Here is a 23,393-nt window from a genome sequence, read left to right on the forward strand (position 1 = left end):
TCATTGTGTAAAACTGTTGGAAAAATAAACTGTTGTTCAAATTAGGTAGGCTAATATTCAGTTTTATAACCGAGTTCCGACTCTAAGTTGGGTGAGATTGTTGTAATATTCAACATTAATATGACAAGCTTCCACAATGCTTGACATTCGTATGGCCTACAGTTAGACATATGGACTATATTATGTGGCAGAAGAATAGCATTTTAATTCTTAATGAATGTTATTTACTGAATAGTTATGTCATATCATATTGCTGTTCCATAGAATTGATGGTTCTATCATAAAAAAAAGATTGATGTCTGACTGACTTGTTGCTTCAAAACATGGTCAGGAAATACCTCTTGACATAAATATTGATTTATGGGATTCTGTTTTGATAGTCCCAAGGGTTTTCAAACTGGGGTCTGAGGACTGGGTTTGTGGAAAAGTTTGGAGAAAGACAGTGTAAAAAATAAAAAATAAATACATAAATTAATAATAAAATTTAACTAAATAAATGATATACTTTATTTAAATTAGTGCTGTCAAAATCGATTAATCTTGATTTGCGATTAATCGCATCTATAAAAGTTAGTGTGTGTAGGCTATATATTTACACACACACACACACACACACACACACACACACACACACACACACACACACACACACACACACACACACACACACACACACACACACACACACACACACACACACACACACACACACACATATATATATATATATATAATTTTTTTTTTACTCTATAGGCTACATGTCTCTATACATGAAAATATAGGCAGGTTAGCTGCAATTTATTAGGATGTGGTGGTCCTTTGCGCATAGATGCATTTGGGGGTCAGTGGCATCTATGAGATTGCAAACTCCTGCACTTACATCTAGCAGACAGTTATTAATTGCCAAGAGTATTTTAATCTTTGATAAAGGCAGGTTGTGTCGAAATGACATTAATAACAGCAGTCGATGAAGATGGAGAGAAAAGCGCATCATGGTTCCGTCCTTTTGGCCAATTATATGCACGAGTTAGAGCACGTGCAATCATGCACAGACCAGTGATTTCAGACTCAGTGCATGTTCTTAAAAGGCATTAAACACACAATATATGACATTAATTTATAATAAAGAAGAAAAAAAAGAAAAAAAAGAAAGACTACTATTTCCACAATCATTTGCTCAGAGGAAAACACTGTCGTTTCCGTAAACCCTTTTGAAGGCAGATTAAACATGTGACGTTTTTTATCATAATAAAAACCCGTTTTAATTAAAGCATTGGTGATGCTGATAGCAAATTAATTTCGGATCGCTCGCACATTGGAGAGTGGTGAGGGATGAAGGGATCGCTCTAGGATGCGAATTAGCCAATTCTACTATGGCGATGGCTTGGCTAATGAATATTAATCACGCAACATCACGTTCGCCTAAATGATTGGCTGAAAGGCAGACAGTGCGAAGAGTGCAAATCACGTGACGATCGCCCAACCGTTTGGCTGAAAGAAAGTTGAGTGAGCGATAGTCGGTTGGCCTATCAAGCATTTTAGGCTCGGCCATGAATACTAACTAGATTACGTAACTGGACGCTCCAGGAAGGTTACCATGCAACGTCAGTGTGCCTATTAATATTAATAAGTATAGCGTTCGCCATAGTAGGAACCGTAATGTTGCCTGTGTTGTAGGGTTGCACCCCGTTACACGTCACACACGCCTTCGTTACAGGGTGAAGATACAGGCAATGTCACACAGCCCTCCTCATCATCACGACTAAACATTCACCGTATCTTATACATACAGTTATTCTTGACAGCATTTGGAAAAAATAATAACTGAATCGCACTGGTAAGTGACCTCTATTGTTAATTAATTCGTGTTTTGGAGCTGATTTATAATTAGTGAGTCTCTATATAGCCTAAATATGATTTCATGCTCATCCATGTTTTAAATTGCACATTTATATAGGCATACATGTGTGTTTAATATTATATGTTGCAGGTTTAAGCTTCTACGGGCTATTTTAGGGAGTAACGTTAGATGCATTCATTTGAAAAATAATGTAAGCACATCAATGATGGATGCAAACGTAATTTTCATCAAAAATACATCTTATAATTACAACACTGTACGTAAATGATATACAAATCTGTTTTAAGATAATATTTTTTTTTATCATATCATCTCAAAAATAATTTTACGACGAGCAGATTTTTTTGTGCTGTATTTTGCGCTCAGTGTCCTACGACACATTGTTACTTATTTATATTTATGTATTTATGTAAATCTTTCTTTGCCATGTGTTAAAGAATAGATCAAAAGAGCAATTTATAAAAGCCATATTCCCATAGAGACAAGGCACCTTAAACCTCGCCCCTTCACCTAATACATCTATCCGTCAGAATAACACTGATCGGGCTTTTCCATTTTCCTCGATTTTAGGCTGCTATCGGGTTTCATATTTTCTGCAATTGATTAATAACGAGAAAATGTAGATTAAAACGAGATGTTTTGCTCGTGCTATCTTGAAGCATCAAAATGACCTTGCAGCAGTCATGAAGAATGGAAACCTGGTACATGTGTGCGCGCGCGCGCGCGCGTGTGTGTGTGTGTGTGAGTGTGAATCTCCTCGATGATTTATTCCATTGCTGATTGCATTCAATCTTGTCACGACAGCATGTGCATTTGGTTTGACTGAATTCACAGTGATGCTCTATGGATCTACATGTGTCCGCATACTGCTCCTCTTTCAGTGAAATATAATGCCTTTGAGCTGGAAATAACCAACCATCACTGTTGAGTGCATGCAAAAAATGATAAGTGTGCTCTTTACCTTTTTCCTATCCTAGATATTTAAAAATGGTAGTATTACAATGCTAGAGCTTTATGTTCTAGCAATGCAGATATTTACGTTGTCATTACTGCATTGATATAGCTAGCTATATCCTATATTATGTTGGTACATAGGTCTTTGTTTATTAGCTATATTGGTATTATAGAGTTTTATATCTGACAGTATTGTTAGTACACTATTACAAATAAAGGTTCTAAAGGGGGTTTTCACAGCGAACCAGTTTTTTAAAGAACCATTTTTTCTTAGTATGGAGAAAGTTTTAATTATCTAAGAACCTAAAATAATCTAAAGAAGTTTTATGAATGTTATTTTTATTTATTTATCCTTTATTTAACCAGGAAAAGCCCATTGAGATTAAAAATCTCTTTTGCAAGGGAGACCTGGCCAAGATAGGCAGCAAAATTACATCACATCATTTCATACATACAAAGACACACAAGAAACAAATAAATTAATAGAAACAGTATGAAAGCCAATTATGCACTTACAATGACATCTCAATAAAAACATTGACATGTGACGGATTTCAACTCAAAACATCTCATTCTCAACTTAAAAACACTCAAAGGAATCAATTTAAAGGTTCATAGAACCATTGATGCCAATAAAGAACCTTTATTTTTAAGGGTGTATGCTTTAGTTTGTTAGTATTGATATTAGAGATGTATAGATAATTCTATTATGAATTTAGCATGCTAGCAGCAGTATTTCACCTCTGCTTTTTTATTCACGTTTGTAAGTCGGTTTGGATAAAATATGAGTGCTAACTAAAGACTAAAATCAGATCCTTCTCTTTTTTTTAACATTGTGACTATATTCATAAGCACACAATAACAATACTTTATCACAGTAGTTAAAATCTAAGGAGAATTATCATTGTCTTTAATTGCCCCAAAAGCGTCACAATGCAAACTAATATTTACAGTAGTATAACTGTGGCTTAGTGCAAAAGTCTGAAAGTTTTATGATGTGCAATGACACACAGGTCATTCGTAGGATGAGCTACTGTGTTATCATAACTAACTTTGATCCGGAAGTGTCCAAGCCCGTGTAAAGGACTTTGAGAGAAGCTGTTTCTCCTAATGTGGATTGATTTGCGGGCTGTTTGTGGTGCGCAGCTTCCAGTCCTCGGGTGCTGCTCAGGATTGCAGTTGTTCCTCAATCATTGTGTGCTCTCTGCGCTGCAGTGCTCTTTTCAGAGTAACCTTGAGAGGAATCCTCAGAGGAAGAGAGAGAACAGGGTCAGAAAAAGCGTTTAACGGCACGACAGGAGCGTTTGTCTCTGATCTCCGCTTGTGCTGATGTCTTATCTGACTCGGCCATCATTCAGAACTCATTCAGGACTCAGGAATAGGATTAGCACTTGAGGTTGGTGCAGCACATTTTTATATTAGATTACATTTTTTAAGGTTGGAAATCATGTTAGTTATTTTTTTTTATTACAATATTGCAATCTTTACAATAATTCCATATCCCCTGGTGCTGCTCTGATTTTAATATGAAACACTGGCAATTTGTTAAAGGAACACTCCAATTTTTTTTGGAAATAGGCTAATTTTCCAACTCCCCTAGAGTTAAACAGTTGAGTTTTACCATTTTTGAATCCATTCAGCCGATCTTCGGGTCTGCCGGTAGCACTTTTAGCATAGCTTAGCATAGATCATTGAATCTGATTAGACCGTTAGCATCTCTCTCAAAAAAATGACCAAACAGTTTAGATATTTTTCCTATTTAAAACTTGACTATTCTGTAGTTACATCGTGTACTAAGACCGACAGAAAATGAAAAGTTTAGATTTTCTACGCCAATATGACTAGGAACTATATTCTCATTCCTGCGTAATAATCAAGGAACTGCTGCCGTACCAGCAGCGCAATAATATAGCACACGATCTACAGAAGAGTCAAGTTTTAAATAGGAAAAATATCTAAACTGTTTGGTCATTTTTGAGAGAGATGCTAACGGTCTAATCAGATCCAATGATCTATGCTAAGCTATGCTAAAAGTGCTACCGGCAGACCCGGAGATCGGCTGAATGGATTCGAAACCGGTAAAACTCAACTGTTTAACTCTAGGGGAGTTGGAAAATGAGCCTATTCCCAAAAAAATGGATTGTTCCTTTAAAATAGGCATGAAACAGAATTTGCGATAGTCTTTTCTTCCCAATTACATGTATATCTGAATAAAACGGCTTCTCAAATTAGAAACAAAATTAAACAAAAGGACTTTTTTGTTTTTGTCCTTTGGGAATTGATTGAATGGTTGTGGTTTGCTATTGGTGGATCTCATGTGAGTGATAGGTCGCCCATAGTAAACTAGTAAGTACTAGTAGTCACACTAGTTGACACATTATCAGAGAAGAGAAGAGAAGTTGCCGCAAGAGGGAGGGGAAGTTATTTTGAGTAAAGATTATGAAGTGACATGAAGAAAAGAAAATGTGCACTGACAAATTATTCATAATAGGCTAAACTGCAATATTTAATTAAAAACAAGAATTGTCCATTTTGATTTCATGGTGATTTTAAGAAATATTCCAAGTGATTCTTCCTTTCTCTTTTTAAACAAAACATGTTTTCTTGGGATTATTGTTCTAATTGGTGATCAGTTTATAAGTTTTTTTGCCTTTGTTTCTTCAACATCACTTTCCATTTAAAATATACTTGAATATCAGCAGGTTAACGTCTGGGTAAATGTTCAGAAGGAAATCAAAGGCATGCCAATTTTTAGAGTGGAATGGAAACATCTAAATTGAAGCAGAACCTCCACCAAGGTGGAGCCATGTGTAAATACCCATTCACTCGTGTTTGAACTTAAATCTATACATTACTCTCTCAGCATGTGTTCACAGAGAGAAAGGTAAAGGCCACCAACCTTTTTGAAGCGTAACAAATAACAGTGACACCACAGTCCTCTATAGATATGTGATTTATTTCGAATTTTCTTCAAGGTTAGATCCAGTTTCACGATGATGCAAATGGAGGGTGAGAGGTTTCTTTGAAACTGCACTATGCTTACGTTTAGTATATTGCATGAGTCTGCATATAACTGAATCATACTGTAATCTCTCCCCCATTAATCCCTGCGGTAAAATATGAGCTCTTACAGAAGGAATTCTCATTTCCCCTGGACTTCATTATATACTACACCATGCAGAATGTGCCTTGACTACTTCTGCTAAAAACCTGTTGAGTTACGTTCACCACTTTAAAGGGATATTTGAAAATGTTATCATTTACTCACCCTCATGTTGTTCATCTTCGAAACACAAATGAAGATATTTCTCTCACTCCATTAAAAGTCTATATATATATATATATGTATACCCAAAACTCAGACGCTTCATGTTCATAAAGAGATGGTAAAAGAAATCCATATGAATCGAGTGGTTTAATCCAAGTCTTATGAAGGGACACGGTCGCTTTATATGATGAACAGATTTAATTTATTCACAAATAAACACTGATCAACAAACTTACAGAGCATTCAAATGGTAAACGGTGAACCATGCATTCTCTCGTGTCACGCCAGCCCGTTTGAGCTTCCGCAAGAACCAATGAGGTTTATTCTTGCGTGTCGAGTATGTGGTTTATCATATTTGAGGGTTCTATGTATAATGTGCGTTGATCAAAGTTTATATGCAAATAAAAGCCTAAATTAAATCTGTTCATCATATAAAGCGACCGTGACCCTTCATAAAACTTGGATGAAACCACTAGATCCATATGGATTTACTTTACAATCTAATGAACGTTTAAAGCATCAGTTTTGGGTGAATAGGCTTTCAATGGAGGGAGAGAAACCTCTCAGATTTCATTAAAATATATATATATTTTTGAAGATGAACAAAAGTCTTATGGGTTTAGTGCGATACGAGCGGGAGAAATTAATGACAGAATTTAAATTTTTGGGTGAACTATCATTTTAAGAAAGTAAAGTAGGTCAGTTTTAATTTCATGTTGAGTTTAAGGATGAGGATTTCCTTGCATATTATATATTTTACTTTTCAGTGTTCAATTTGTACTAGCGACAGTAGAGTAGAAGCACTTCCTGTTTTTAACAAAATGTTGCATTGACAACACCCACCCAAATGTGGCTCAGGCCAGTTTGTGCTGGAATATTTGGGGCTAAAATGGAGGCAGGGCATGAGGATGCGGGTGGTGCTGATGTAGCAGAGGGCAGGAGTGACTGTGGCCATGGTGACAGCGCACACCAAGAGATTTCTTCCAGGGCTAACGTGACTCACAGCGGCTCTGTCCTTTCCTGCGAGACCGCTGTCGAGACGCTTCTAACCATCCGCTAACATCCTCCTCTCCTCCCTCTATTCCACCGCACTCATTCCTAAATCCATCTACTCAAGGCTTCTGCTGTCACTCTTGCTCTTTGAAATACACCACCAGATGCATTGAGCTTTGGCCTTGTTGGCAATTCTTTATCATGCCGAGCATATGTGTCAGAGAAAGCTAGTTCAAATTGTGTTCAATTTATTACTCTTTGTTAGATTAGCCTTCAAACACATAAAAAAAGATGTACAGAAGGTCAAGCAACAGTTGTAAGAGGATGGAGCATCATAATATTAAAACTGCTTTGTTTTCATTTTAATATAATTATACAATGTTTATTGTGGCCGGTTTCACAGACAGGGCTTAGATTAAGCCAGGATTATGCCTTAGTTCAATTAGAGCATTTATAGCTTTTAGAAATGTGTCTTAGAAAAAAACATTACTGTTGTGTATCTTGAGACAAAACAATGGCACTGACATATTTTAAAGTCCCCCTGTAGTCAATCATTTTATCCCTCAAAACTCATCTTTGATCACCAAAAGGACATTTCAAATTTTCATTTTAGTCTGGGACTAGCTTAAGCCTTATCTGTGAAACCAGAGGATTATATAGTACAAAATACAATGATGTAATACAATTCCCCAGGTAGTGTACAGGTAGTTTGTATTCCCTCCTAGTACAGGTAGTGTGTAAATCTCTCTCTCTCTGCTTTTTAAGGCTGGTTCACACAGAAAGCGATTTTGCTCTAAAAAAGTGCAAGGTCTCGAGACACGTCTTTTAAAAGTTGAACTTATTTTAACTCGAGTGGTGCGTTTTTTAAGAACGTTGTGTCATGCAAAAGACGCGAGACTCAACCGCAATGGCCGTTGAAATATAACGTAGCGAAATGGAATGGATTTTCCGGCACAGGATTAGAGCTTATTAATTACGAAAACGATTATTTATATTTGCTAATTATTATTTTAATTCAGTTAGTTTTTCAGTAACTGTTTGTTTCGTTTCGTTTCGTTTTTCATTTATGTTGAAAGTGCAATTTTATTTCAGTTTACGAAAATGTTTTTTTTTACCAATAGTTTTAGTGTTAGTTTCAGTTTTCGTTTTACGAAAATAACCTTGTTACCACTTAATGAAATCGAAAAATAATGCTTGTTTTCAAACTGGTTTCCCGAACACTCCCCTGTTTTACATTGGTTGAACCAGATAAACTGAAAATTAAACTTAATTAAATGAAATTGAACATTAAACTTAAAATTAAGTTAAACAGATCCCCAAACTCACTCTATTGGCCGAATTATGATTTGAACCGGTTTGGTTGAGATTCACCCATTTACTGTTAAATTAACTTCTGTTTCTATCAAGCTAACTCATCTCGTTATAGTCCTTGTTATGCCGGGGATATTGGTATTCTCACGTTTGTCCTCTGGGAAACCCCGGGGCTGTCTGTGTGACCACCATCTGCCTGCTTTACAAATTTTGTACAAATAATCGTTCACAATGTTGAAAATGGCTTCAATACCCTGATAAGACAAGTGACTCGGCGGCATGTATTGTTTCCTGAAGGGCGCACAGTTAAAGCTTAAATTGCTTTTCAAATCATTCACATGAATAATTAAGTCTGTTAGGTGTATTAGGGTTATTATGTGGGATGACATGTAAAGGATTTATAATGCCTTGTATGAAATGATGTTAGTAATTTTAAGTTACAAGTATTGGTTAATGGCATTGCTACTGAAAGGAATAATGTATGCATTCGTTTGAATATTTCATTATTCAAATTTGTTTTGAGTGTTTCGTCTCTTCTCAAATCTCTGTTTGTACGTAGTGCTTTTGCATAATGATAATAATTTGCCCCTCTTTATTTCCTCATTAGACACGGATCCAAGCATATGACTTTTATTTTTAAGTGAAAGTCTTATTGTTTGTTAGTTTTTTTGACCATGCAATGAAAGTCAATTGGGTCCAGCGTTATTTGGATCCCACCTTTCTTCAAAATATGAACGTGAACCAAGGAAATGGTGGAAATGATCCATAGGTGGTCTTAGTTTAACATTCACATTCACAAGTTTTTTTCCGTCTTGGGTGCATTTGCATGCTGTCATTAGTCATGATGGCTCTCAGTACAGACTCTTCCTCTCTCTTGACATGTGCTGCCGCTCTGTTGGTCACTGTTGTTGAGCAGGTTTCTCCTCTCTTCGCCAATCTTTGACCGCTGACATTTAACTGGCTTGAATCTTTTGCCAAATTGGCCCTTTAAAGAGGCATAAATGCCCTTTTACAAAGTCTTGATTTTGTTTTTCAGATCTGCTAAAATAGGTTTCACACTTGAATGTTCAAAACACATTATTTTTTTACATATTCTCCAATTTTGCCTCTCTTCCCAGCCTGTCAGTAACGCTCTGTTTAGTTCCTGTCTCTAAAAGCACATGTGCTCTGATTGGAAATGCCATGCCCCTTACCATAACCAAGAGTTTCAAGTTGAAAATGTGAAAAAGCAGAATAGATCCTCTTTAGAGCACCGCATGGTGTCCAAATGTCCTTCTCTAGGACAAGTATTTTACAGTCTCAGCTCAACAGTTGATTTTAGTACAGTTTGGCATGAGCCTGTTGCTAGGTTATTGACACAATACTCTAAAGCTGCGTTCACACTACCTGCGACTTTGTCGCTGCATGTGGTCAGTGACCGGCGGCAGAGACAATTTATATAAGAGACATGCCACTTCCTCAATCCTCAATACAACTATATAAGGAAAACCCGTAACGGCAAAGATGGCGGTTGTATGCACATGTCCCGCCCCTTCTGCTGGAAAGCCAATCATCTGCTTTTAACAGTCAAGCCGGGAAACATTTAAGCCTATCGTCTGGTTCCACTGATGCATGCGCACAGTTGAGGTTTTGCCTGTTGGTGTCGTGAACCCTTGCGCATGCGTAGTAAAAGTATAACCTGTGGGGAAAAAGGCGTTTTAAACCTTATTTTGGGGCAAAGTCATCAAACTTTTTCAGCGATTTTGATCATATTTTACTGCTGTTTCTATACATGCAGTTTTTATGTCCCGGTGACCAGTGAAAGTGCAGTTCTGACTCTCTGCCCATTCATTTAGATAGGAGCCTGGTCTTGTTAGTCCGGAATAGCTGCCCGGAGGTGTTGCCAAGATGGCGACCGAGTGGCACGACTTGCCTAAAAGGACTTTGCCGGCAGTCAGGTCGCTATAGTGGGCGTTCCCACTACTGATTGCCTAGTAACGTTTGTTAATGACATTCACGGATGTTGTAAACAACTAATTAAGTTTTCTTGCTACTGCAAAGAAAATTTTTTGAAGGAAAATACTAAATATAAATGGAATCAGTACATAAAATGCTTTAAATAAAGATGAATGAGAAACAACGAGTGCTCTTTAACATTGCTGCTTTTTATATGTGGCGAAAACACAAGCGCCAGTCTGTCTGGGTTCACAAAACCATTCAGGCTCAGAGTCAGCATGACGAGTAGCACCGTATGTACAGAGACATATCATAAGATATAAGAAATTTGCTTTTGATGCTTTAGAATTTGGTCAAAATAAGGTGTTTTAGAAAGCAGCATAAATCATTTTCTCTAAATGCTAAATGGACACCTGTGTGTGTATTTTGCTGAGAGGAACATGCCGTGGGTTGATGTTTTTTGGGAATGTACTAGTCACGGGTGCAGATTATACTTAATGCGACAATTTTTTTGCATGTTTTTTTGTAAAGAAAGAGAAAATTCAGCCGTCACATTGGTTTGACAAACCGTGTTTATCTCAACATTCTGTCAAAGCCATTTGATGTGACCCCGCAAACCAACAGCGCTCTGATCCTAGACATCTGCTTTAGGGATTTTCATTGACATTAGCCTCTTGATGGAATTATTGTAACATGATATCAGATCACCAGAATACACACCCAAACAAGATGACTTTATAAACCCTGATGGTGTTTCTGCATACAAACAGCTTAAAGGGATAGTTCGTCATTTTTTGTCATCATTTACTCACCCTGAAGTTATTTCAAACCTAATGTAAGTTTATTTCTTCTGTTGAACATAAAAGATGATATTTTGACGAATGTTGGTAACCAAACAGTTGATGGACTCCATTGACTGCCATACATATGAAAAAAAAAAAATACTATGGAAGTCAATGGGGTCCATCAACTGTTTAGTTACCAACATTCTTCAAAATATCTTCTTTTAACAGTTCAACAGAAGAAAGAAACTCATACCGGTTTGGAACAACTTCAGGCTGAGTAAATGATGACAGAATGAACGTTTTTAGGTGAATATGCCTTTAAGATAAATATGATGGGGACATGAAAATGTACTCCAAAACAGAAATGAGCCCCTCAGGGCTGTCATCATAGGTTTGTGTATTCATTGGCAGTTTGTATTCGCTAACACTGAGATTCACTGGAGTCCCATGAGCCTCTTCACACTCTAGCTGATGCGCTGCTTTCCTGTCGTCTCTCGTTGAAAATGATGATCTACACTCCCGCTGGCGGAGTCTCTGCTTCAAAAACTGAATTACATAATTGGGTCTTTCATCACTGGTGAACAAGAGGCAAAGCCATTGCCCACCCCTTATATCAGAGTTAATTCACAATCAGCTTGATCCTAAAGAGATGTTTCGAATAAAGGTGCCAGATCTTTTACTAATATGTTGCAACTTCTGAGAAATTACAAATTAAGAGCTACAACATTTTACAGCCTACAAACATACAGTATTTCCAAGTGCAACAAGATTTTTATGAGAAAATGTGTCAGATGAGACTCATTAGAGATTGTTTGGTTATATATATATATATATATGCATACAAACAGGCTACCGTTCAAATGTACTTTGGGGTCAGTTAGTGTCTTTGAGAGAAGTCACTTATGCTCACTTATTTGATTAAAAATGCAATAAAAACAGTAAAATTGTGGAAAAAAACTTATTCTATTTAAATATATTTAAAAATTATTTTTTTTCCTGTGATGTGAAAAGCTGAATTTTCAGCAGCCATTACTCCAGTCTTCAGTGTCACATAAACAATATATAAATATATATTTATTTATATGATATCTTATTCATAAAAAAATATGTATTTTTGCAGTGTGCCATCTCTCTTGATTCATAGCAGATCTAGAAGAAATCTAATCATTATTGTATTTAAGAATGGCACTGTCTTCCTCGTCTGTGTTTGACTCCATTTGTGATCTACTGCAGTACTAAATCACATCTAAATGGCCTATAATCTCATATTGCTATTAGAGCAGTGTATCAGAGAGATGTGACAGCTCTGGGCTAGGCTTTGGTTCACAGAGCTTTTAGGCCCTGTTCTTTAGCGCTGACATATGTTCCTGTACGAGTCTAATTGAAACGCAAGTGTTCCACCAAGAGTTGATTGAGTGTTTTTCCCAGCAGAGCCATCGCACACATGCCGCTGCTCCTACACGCCACTATCGCTGTCCTGTCTGCAGGCATGAATAGAGCTGTATTTGGGAACTGTGGGGGAGACGTTGTTACCATTGCACCGTACTGTGTGCTCTGCCTGCGCAGGACTAGTTACATGGGTGATTTACAGGTGTGATGGTTTGACATTGAATGTCACTGAGATCTCTTAAAGGGATAGTTCACCTAGCAATTGACCCTTCGCAGGGAGCTTGATTGACAGGTGATCTGACCAATCATACTTCGCCATCCGCCATTTTGTCCGACAAAGCAGTCAGGAGAGTTAGTAGACTAACATGGGAGGATTTGAACTTGAGAAACGGATGTACTGACGCCTTTCTGCGGTTAAAACAACATTCCTTCTTATGTTCATTCATGTTTATTTTATGCTATAAATGAACTAGAAGGAAGAGATGATCGGTTCACGAGCAGCTTTATGCTCTACAGCGATCTGTCACGACTCATTAAAGAGCCACAAAATGGTATTTCTTGTTAAAATTTCTTTCAAAAAATGACCAAATTTGAAAGGTGAGACTCGTAACCGAAAAGTAACCTGCTCTGTCCTGTCTGTCAGCGCGTTGTCAGTGTCCTCTCTGCTCCGCGATGTATTTTTCACTGCGTGAGAACATGGTGTGGCGTGATAGCGGCGTAGCTTGTCGGACATAGCGACAGTAACTAAGGGGGGCGGGTCTTTGCGAACGGTCAATTCTGACGTCATTTACTCACCTGCCTGTTTTAAAGAATGTTTTTAATAGATTTGTGTGAGGATCAGGCTGAAATTGAAAGAATTGTTACTCTCAAATCTCTTTGGAGGTGCTATGCCAGAATAGCAGAGCAGAATAGTACAACTTAAATATAAGTTTGTTTCTCACATAAAGCTATCGTATGGATTCAGAGTTTCAGACGACTTGAAATTTAGCATAAGAGTTGTGTTGACTGCTTTAGTGGTAATTTTTTTTGGCAATCACCACATTAGCAGTGCACTTTCATTGTGTGGAAGACAGTTTCATTGTATGTAATGTTTTGTGTTCCACTAAATTATATATGAAGGTGAGTACATGACAGTGTTATTTTAGTATCATTTATACAAGTTTAATTGTTCTGAACAGAAACACTTATTTGAAATGACCTCTAACCGGTTTATAACGTTATTTTATCGTTCTGTTTGGCAGTCAACCAATTCATTAAAATAATATGGCCTATGCAAATGTGACATTGACGCATCCAATGTGAGTAAAATGCCCACATTTTTCCAACTGCATCCTGGAGTGCTACAAACCACGCCCCTACAGGTTACGCCCCCTTACAATGAGACAGCCAATTAGCACCTCCCTCTAAAACCATTGATGTCATCACGAGCCACACTTCTTCTACATTCAATTTTAATTTTATTAAAGGGGTAGGATTAGGTCATTTTTAGGGTTGGAGTGGGTTTTTAGCTGTAATTACCAAAGGGCTGTATTAGATTGTGTTTGAACTGTTTATATATATATATATATATATATAAAGTGTAATTATATTATAAACATTTTACCAAAATCAAGCTCAAATTAAGTTTTTCACCAGAATGTCAGAAATGTGTGTTTTGTCAGTCATTAGAATGGCCGCATCTTAGGCAGTAAGTGCATCACATTGCATTTATATAAACTTACACAGATTACAAAGATTATTGTAGCTATGAGTTATAATACTGATTCTGCTCTGAGTGAACGGATTGATTTTTTTTAGGCCCTAGGTCAGAATGCCTTTGATTGTTTCAGTATAGTAATGAAAGCAACATTGATATTTGTGTTGTTTTGAATGAAATCACGCTTTCTTGATGAAGTTGCTGATGCATTTTCATCATGCGTCAGCACTTTATCCATCAAATGCTCGTCAGAACCCACTTATGCATGGATTTTTCTCTACCGAACACTATCTAACCAGCCCTGAAAGCAATCAATATTAGAAATGATTTTCCCAATGGCAGTGCAGGCCTCTGCATTTGGAAGACATCCAGAGAACATGCAAGTATTATATTAGTGATAGTTGAACGACCACAGAGGACAGTACACCGCAGATCCCTGTCTGTTGCCGCCAACTGGGCCATTTCTCCCTTGGACCAATCGCAACTGCTGATGAGCTCATAGCGCCCCAGATCCACCTTTACAGACATTTATAGTTTTACAACCGTCTCCTCTATTGCACAGTGTTTACTTGGAGTAACAAGGGAAGCACATCAATTTGTTTTATTGGCATTTACAGCTCTACGGTCCACATGGCTGTTCAGTTTCTGTGTATTCACTTATCAGTGCCACGATAGCGTAATAGGACTTGTGCCGAGGTGTTTAGAGCAGGGCTGCTGACAGATATCCGAGATTGCTCTTTTTTTTTGTCTGTCACAGAGAAGGCCGAATGTCAGACTGACCGGCTCATTATCTTCACAGACACAGGGTGATGTGGTTGCTGAGAGATGACCGCCGGCTGATGAGTTCTGTTCAGAGAGGAAAACACAGCCAGAGAGATAGAAAAGATAAAGAACAGGCTAACTACTCATTTAGATGAGAAAGTGAAAAAGACGGACAAAAAAGAAGAGCAGTGTCATTAGGAATATGAATTGTAATGAATTTAATGATTGTGGCTCTGTATACATACAGTATATCTATGTGTATGCATGTGTACATATCCTAAAGATGTGTGATGTGTGTAGAATATAATATATATATGATAAAAAGTAATAACTTGTGGTTTAGTGAGTGATTCAATACCCACTCTAGAGGATTCTGTGAATAAAAAAAAATGTAGTTCCAAAATCATAAAAAAATCATACTACTCACGCTGAAGTGAGGGCAGCTCGAGGTGAAAGAGGTGTTGTCATGGTCACTTCCGGTTTTTGATTCCTAACCTTAAATGAGCATTTTCAGGTTTGCGCAGTGAAAGATTTCTGTACAGATCTTTATCAGTGTTGTAGAGATCCTAAGTACCCTCTGAGATATTATTAATGTGGCTCAATTATGAATATTTGATTATTAATGCAATAACTGGATCCAGACCAATTTAAACAGATTGTACGAAGCAACAAAAACTGATGGTTTCATGAATTTCCCTCGGGAACATTTTAATCAGCCGTTTTTCAGGGAGGCTCAATTGGTTTCTTGCAGTGTTTTCCCCCAGAATGTAAAGTGGAGGAAACAAGGTCACTGCGAGCGCTGCTGCATTTACATGCTGTCAATGTTATCCATGTATTCATTTGTAAGCTTACAAGAATTTTAATTATATGTATAATACTTTTTTTTTTTTTTTGCTGTTATCACAAAAGTGATTTATGATAATCAAGATTTTAATGTAATGTAATGTTTCTGCTGGAAAATCCTGCTGAAGCCAATCCATGCTCAGTGTATAACTTGTTTTACATGATTTCTATTTGGCCCAAGCAGGTCATTAGCGGATCCAAGATGGTTGAGAAGCTAGAGGAGCAGCCATTGGAGCTGTTTTTTACCTGGTTGACCATTTTTAAATCTAGTTTGGGTTAAGCTGGTATGACCGGTTGCATAAACTGCTTAGACTAGTCTTAAAAGATAGTCATTAAAATAAAAAATATTATTCAAGGCATGTCCTAACTTTTTAAAGTCAGTTATATAAAAAGGTAGATTGTCTTAACAACTGGCAGCTGTGTTTCTTCTAGCATTATTTATTTGAAATGCATTGTTTTAAGCAGGTAAACTGTGTACAAACTAGTCATCCATAGTTCAAGAATAAAAATAATATATTTTGAAAGTCAATATGAAAAAATAAGTCAGCCAATATTGGTAATACTGTTTGCCGCCTTTGTATATCATCAGAATATACAGACTACCTGTATGATTCAGCAAAGAGTAAGATCTAAGAAAGCAAATCTCAAATAATACAACATTTCAAATACAGAAATTACATTTATCAATGAAGACCTTTTGGAGTTTTTGCATTTTCAGAGTTTTACACTGTGACATTTTTCATATTAATTATCCAAATAAAATAATAACTGTAATACAATTGATGATAATTACAATTTATTTTGATGTAAATAAGCATAAAGGCAGCACAACCAAACCTTTACAACCATTATTATATTTTATTTTATTATTCTGAACTGGAAATGATTATGACAATTTGTCCAATAATTTCACATTCTTGACTATTGCACTATCAATTCATAACAATGCATGTGTTACATATGATGCATATATTTGTAAATTCCAGTATTTCTGTAAGTGTGTCATCTTGAATAACAGCATGTGTTCTTCTGTCATTTCAGGCTGTCGTTTAGAGCGCTGTGCTCTAGTCGGTGCTGTCCAGGGTCCTGAACGTCTCTAGCCCAGCTTCGCTCTACTACATGCTAACAAGCAGCTCCTGACACCCGGCTCCAGCACTCTTTACATCAACGCACAGCTTTCAACCATGGATGAGGGTTACAGAGATCGTTCGGCCTTTATTAAAGGCGCTAAGGACATTGCCAAAGAAGTCAAAAGGCATGCAGGTAAAAAGGTGGGCCGCCACGTGGACAAGGTGGCTGATGAGTACACCAAACGCTCCTATACTCGCTTCGAAGAGGAAGACGATGACGACGACTACCCCGTACAGGCCCAGGACGGCAGCTACTACCGCAGCAATAGCAGGGCCAATGACGACGAAGGGGCTCACAGCGACTCTACAGAAGGCCACGATGAGGATGATGAGATCTATGAGGGCGAGTACCAGGGCATCCCCAGAAACGACTCGGTGGAAAAGGCTGACAGACAGGTGGACGGAGTGGGACAATCTCAGTTCCGGGACGCAGCGCAGTATGAGGGCGAGAGGAGGAAGGACCAGGAGGAGCTGGCACAGCAGTACGAGACCATCCTCCAGGAGTGTGGCCACGGCCGCTTCCAGTGGACCCTCTACTTTGTACTGGGTCTGGCTCTGATGGCTGACGGCGTGGAGATCTTCGTGGTGGGTTTCGTCCTGCCCAGCGCTGAGAAGGACATGTGTTTGTCTGAGCCCAACAAAGGGATGCTGGGTAAGTCAAGGACAGCTTATTAGCTTTTGTGTTTTTTTGCTATGGAGCACAACAGTGCTCATCACCGTTCCCTGCATTCTTTTCTGGAAATGTTTTTTTCCATTCATTTTTCCAATAGGGATTTTAAGAAAGTTAAGAGGTGTATATAAATATTACAAACTTTGATTTGAAGCCAGACAAAGATTGAAAATCAGACAAAAACTTAACAGCTTTAATGAGAGGGAAATATTACTGTATTACAGTTATTATTGGCTCTTTGACAAATTGCTTTAGTAATTTTGTATGAAAAACTTTAGATAAAAACCACCAGCCAGGAATAGGCTGGCCAGGTTGGGAGCCTGATGTAAGCCTGGGGAAGACGAGATGTAAGATGTTTTCTCATTAGGGATGTATAAGACCATGTCCAATGGTTACTTTTGCTTACAAAAATGGCTTTCTGTGACATATAAACAATATTTATCTTAAGGCTAGTTTCTACAGCCATTTTGTGCCCAATTCACCATCTGTCAGTCCATCCAGCAAGGACACTCGACCATCCTGGTCGAACCCAGCGCAGCATTGACGCAGTTTGAGCTATAATTAACTGACAATACACAGTGTGCTTTCATAGCTTATACTGATTCCTGTGGTACAAATGTTTAGAAAAGAAAAGGTATTATCATTGGATCACGTCCACAAACACTTTTTGTTAGTTTTAACTGCTGTACTACTCATCAATGCACGTATAAGTGTTGCTGCTGTTAGACCATATTCATCATGTTTCTTTATGTTGTCTCTTTTAAATGATCTTTTATATGATTATTGTGACATCATTGTGTTACAATGTGAGCTAGTGTGCTCATGTCATTGCTTGTTCATTGAGATATTCTGCCTGGGTCTCAGCTTGAGCGTGTGTATGTGTGGAGTGCCATTAGGGAGCAGGGCCCTTGGTCTCTCCCCTGTTACAAAACAGCCCTGACTCATGCTGAAGTGCCGTCCGCATCTCTGCTGGGTCCCTGTGCCTAAAGTTTCCATGCATGCGCAGCTGCAGCTCTGCAGCAAAAATGCTTCAGCCTCTGTCACATGACATGCTCCAATCAAATCCAACAGCGTGGATGTGTGGGATGAAATGGCCCGCGGAGGTTTTTTTCCTGCTCACTGCACCCAGCAGTCAACCTGCATGTTTCTCTACTGATGGCTTAAAATGCAATGAATGAGACCTAGAAGAGACAGCGAAATTTGTTTGTGTAATATGAAAATATCATGAAGAAATCACTATTATTATTTATCATGGCACTGACAGTAAATCGCCTCATTAAATGTTATGACAAATCAGCCGTCAAGGAGATTTTATGGTTTGATGGATTTGTATTCATCATTTGTTTGGATGGATGGATGGATAGGAAGATAGATAGATAGATAGATAGATAGATAGATAGATAGATAGATAGATAGATAGATAGATAGATAGATAGATAGATAGATAGATAGATAGATAGATAGATAGATAGATGGATGGATGGATGGATGGATATAGGTAGGTAGATAGATGGATGTAGATATATATATAGAGAGAGCTCTCGATGACAGCAGCTTTTATGTCAGAGTTCTTATGCCCTGTTACCGTGACAACGGTGAGGGTGAAAGGTGACGCCACGCCACTATACCTTTGACAGAGTTTCTCACCAGAACACCGGGTGCCAAACGGCACATTAGTCTGGGTGAAGCTGAAGAACAGAATACACAAACCTGCCACAGTCCATCGCGCTCCCCTCATCTGTGACGCAGAGAGACACTTGCAGAAAGAAAAAAATGCACTAAAAATAGTGTCCCAGCCCCTCCCCCGCTTTCCGTCTCTTTTTCCCTCACTTCCTCAACCCTGGAGCTTGTGTGCTTTCCTGTCACTGTGCGGGAGAATCACAGCCTCCTCTCTCTCCCTTCCCCCTCTGCTCTCTCTCTCTCTCTCTCTCTCTCTCTCTCTGAGGAGGCGGAGGTCAGCTGTCTCCAGGCACTCGCCTCTCCTGCATCTCTGAGACCCCTCTGACATAATGCAGGCGGCCCCGCCCCACTCAACCATCACTGAGCCCTATTGGCTGGGTCATACTGGAGTAGCATAAAACACACACCTTCCCTTTAAATTCAAGGCATGTGGTTAACCACACACACAGCTGTGTTTATTAATGCTCTCAGCTGAGTAAGTTGTGATAAATCGCGCAACACGTGTTCAGTGTTGTCATCTCCATTGTTCAGGTCTCCCTAGCAAATGTGCTCTGCATCACTGGCTTTGAAGGTCATAAGCAGATCCACAGGAAGCAAACGCTCTTCATATACAGTACACATGTTTGTTTATGGAATATTATTGAGAAAATGACCATGCTTTCATCTAGTTTGTTGTTTTCTACAGAATGCAGTGCAGCCAAATTCCCCAACGTATATATACTCAACAAAACAATACTATTTTTAATCATTTTACAGTTTTTTAAAACAATTTAACAAATTGAAAGGGCATTTAACACAACAGAACGCTTTTGTGCACTGCAGATTAATAGAGATAGATAGATAGATAGATAGATAGATAGATAGATAGATAGATAGAAAGATAGATAGATAGATAGATAGATAGATAGATAGATATATAGATAGATAGATAGATAGATAGATAGATAGATAGATAGATAGATAGATAGATAGATAGATAGATAGATAGATAGATAGATAGATAGATAGATAGATAGATAGATGATAGATATGATCTGCATGTAGTTGAGATGGTGCTGCAAACGTTACAGTATCTTTGAGTTTGTGTGGCAGCTGTCAGCACTACTTCTCTCTCACCTTGGCCTCATATTAGGCCTCTATGGCAGACAGCCGTGATGATGGGCCTAGATAGGCATCACTGCAATGCAGGCAGGGGTCTGTTATCTCAACCCCTCCTCTCCTGGGCCCATCGGCTTACACTGCACAAACCACAGCTCTCAACACCTTCCGACTGTGCCACTGAAGCGCGGTGTCCATTGGGCAATGCAATGGCAGACAGGGGTATGTACTAAAATGGGACTCTGGGATTTAAATATGACAAGGCCATACTCTTACTAACAGCTGAAAGTTGTGTATGCAGATATATATATATTTATGCTTAATTGAGTGTTTTGAGATTCCCATGTGAATCATGTAAGGAGTGGGATTTGTATGATCCAGAGTAGTCATCTATGTAGTGGGCTCCATTTCATGTAGGATTGTGTTTCGGATGATTGTGTGCTTAAGGAAGCTTAGCCAACAAGACCCAAGGTGTGAAAAGATGTTAATCCAGGGTTAAATGAACATAACTGAAATCCCAATTAACTCTCCTCAGATGTGAAAGAGCAACATCTGAGGAATATCATATTCCATGGGTCATTTATATTGCATTCATGCACTGCTTTATCAGTGTCGTGGCAGCACACCCATGGCAGCGGTGCAAGCAGTCTGCGTTCACACGACCAGTCACATGACCAGCTGCTGGTGGAGCTGTGAAAGAGTCGTCATTCAGCAGTCAGTGTGAATTCTCTAAACCAAAGACAACCTCTCACACGTACAAAAGACTAAATTAATTTGAGCTCTCAGACACAAAACAATGAAAGCATTACATTCTATAAAAGAAGCAAACTTTGACATTTTAATCGAATTTTTAGCTCCTGTAGCTCTAGCAACAAGCGCCAGTTCCAGAATTGTCATTTTACCCAACATACTGCTCTGTTGGTCACTTTGATTTACTGTCTGTGTGGAGTATCACCATTAGTCATCTTGATCTGATGCGTATGATTCGGACAGGGTGCTGGTATGGTTATTGATCCCCCTGTCTCTCTCTCTCTCTCTTTCTGTCTTTCTCTCACAGGTCTAATTGTGTATCTGGGTATGATGGTGGGTGCCTTTGTGTGGGGAGGTCTGGCTGACAGAATCGGGCGCAGACAGACCCTTCTGATCTCTCTCTCCATCAACAGTGTCTTTGCTTTCTTCTCCTCCTTTGTCCAAGGATACAGCTCCTTCCTGTTCTGTCGTCTGCTCTCCGGTGTGGGGTAAATGCACATTTCACACCACCACTGTCTCTTTCATATTTATTAAAAGAAAATTGTGTTTAGATATGAGGGTAAGGCAAAATTTAAATTTGGGTCTCTTTCAGATTACATTATAGAAATAAATATGACAAAAAAATTGTTTAAATTAACTATTAAATAAATAAAGTGCATTCTAAAATATCTGTTCATCCATATATATCGATTTTTAATTAGCTTTTATTTTTATTTTATATTTTTATTTCTATTTAGCTTTAATTTATTTTTAAGTTTTAGTAATATTAGTTTTTGTACTTAAAACTTGTTTTATTTCAGTTAATAATATATTTTTTTAATTATTTAAAAAAATCAGCTTATTTCAGTAAACAAAAAAATATTTTTAATAGTTATTTTTGTTACCAGTAATAACTATAATATATATATATATATATATGATAAACATATAAATGGACTTAAACTTATATACTTATATATATATATATATATATATATATATATATAGTTGTTTAAATTCATTTATAAGTTTCTATAACTTCTTACATTTACAAATTTTATAGGTGGCGTTTTAAACAAATTATTTATAGAACTATCTAACAATTCTGGAAATTCTCCATATACTGTGTTTATACGCATGTTTATACTGTAAAGTAAATAAAATAATACTAAGAACTATGCTAGAAGCTGTGACATTTTGTGAAAATTTTTATTTCTACTTACTGAAATCTTTACTAGCTCAATTCAAAGTTAGAAATGTATTAATTGCAATGATGTTTGAGTTTTTGAATTTTGATGTTTAATTACCGGTAAATGAGATATTTTCATTTTAACACTCATTTGTACATTATCCTAATATTGGAGTGCCTCTCTGTTTCATGCTGTAGGATCGGTGGCTCGATTCCCATTGTGTTCTCATATTACTCTGAGTTTCTGGCTCAAGAGAAGCGTGGTGAGCACTTGAGCTGGCTCTGCATGTTCTGGATGATTGGAGGCATCTACGCTGCTGCCATGGCCTGGGCCATCATTCCCCACTACGGTAACTAGCACACTTAAATCGTTGGGCTGGTGTACTGTAGCTTAATGGTTAATTGATCTCAGCTGGTAGCTGAAAGGTTGTAGATCCATTAACTGGAGACTGTGCCCTTGAGCAAGACACTTAACCTCAGCTTACTCCAGAGGGGACTGAACCGGTAACTGAAGACATTTTGCTAACATATTTTGCATCCAAAATTGTAAGCACAGTCTCTTCCCCCAATTTCAACAGCACCATAAACTGAAGTGTGTGTTGCTGCCAGCAATATAGACTTTATGGCGCACGTCACATGAACAAACAGGAAAACAGGTCTCATTGCATCCGCTTGTCTGAGAAAGTATTAATGGCAGTATGAACTGATGCGATATCTATGGACTTTTAAGGTAATCTGCTAACCTAGCTAGCACTTCATTGTTGGAGTTTTATTCGATTCAAATATCTAAATGTTAGTGAGAGGGAAAATAAAAACTTCCATCAATCTGCATGTGTGATGTACTCATCTTTGCTCCCTCCTTTGAAGGTATCTTGAGTAAAACAGAGTATTTAACGAAGCACTTGTTTTACACGATGTGGAAGTTTGTTGTGTATAAACCCGATTGACACTTTTTGTTTATTTAAAGACAGACATAGTTTGTTCAGTAAACTACTGTTTAATAAAAAAAAATTTGTGACTTCAAAACCAAGTTGCATACCGAACCTTCCGAGCATAATTTTTATGAACCGCATATGAAATAGTGTTTTATTATAAAACTA

At 37.8% G+C, this 23,393-nt stretch overlaps 1 protein-coding gene across 1 annotated transcript in view; it reads left to right on the top strand.

Annotated features, from left to right (window-relative positions):
• Nucleotides 1-1,491: 1,491 nt before the first annotated feature.
• Nucleotides 1,492-23,393, top strand: part of sv2a (synaptic vesicle glycoprotein 2A) — a 34,636-nt gene continuing 12,734 nt past the window's right edge. The window contains exons 1-4 of the mRNA XM_079626941.1: nt 1,492-1,837; nt 16,839-17,579; nt 21,433-21,613; nt 22,492-22,643. Of these exons, the coding sequence (XP_079483067.1) occupies nt 16,982-17,579; nt 21,433-21,613; nt 22,492-22,643 (931 nt within the window). The 5' untranslated portion in view covers nt 1,492-1,837; nt 16,839-16,981. The remainder of the gene's footprint in view (nt 1,838-16,838; nt 17,580-21,432; nt 21,614-22,491; nt 22,644-23,393) is intronic.

This window comes from Phoxinus phoxinus (genome assembly GCF_949152265.1).
Source record: "Phoxinus phoxinus genome assembly, chromosome: 10".
NCBI lineage: Eukaryota > Metazoa > Chordata > Actinopteri > Cypriniformes > Leuciscidae > Phoxinus > Phoxinus phoxinus.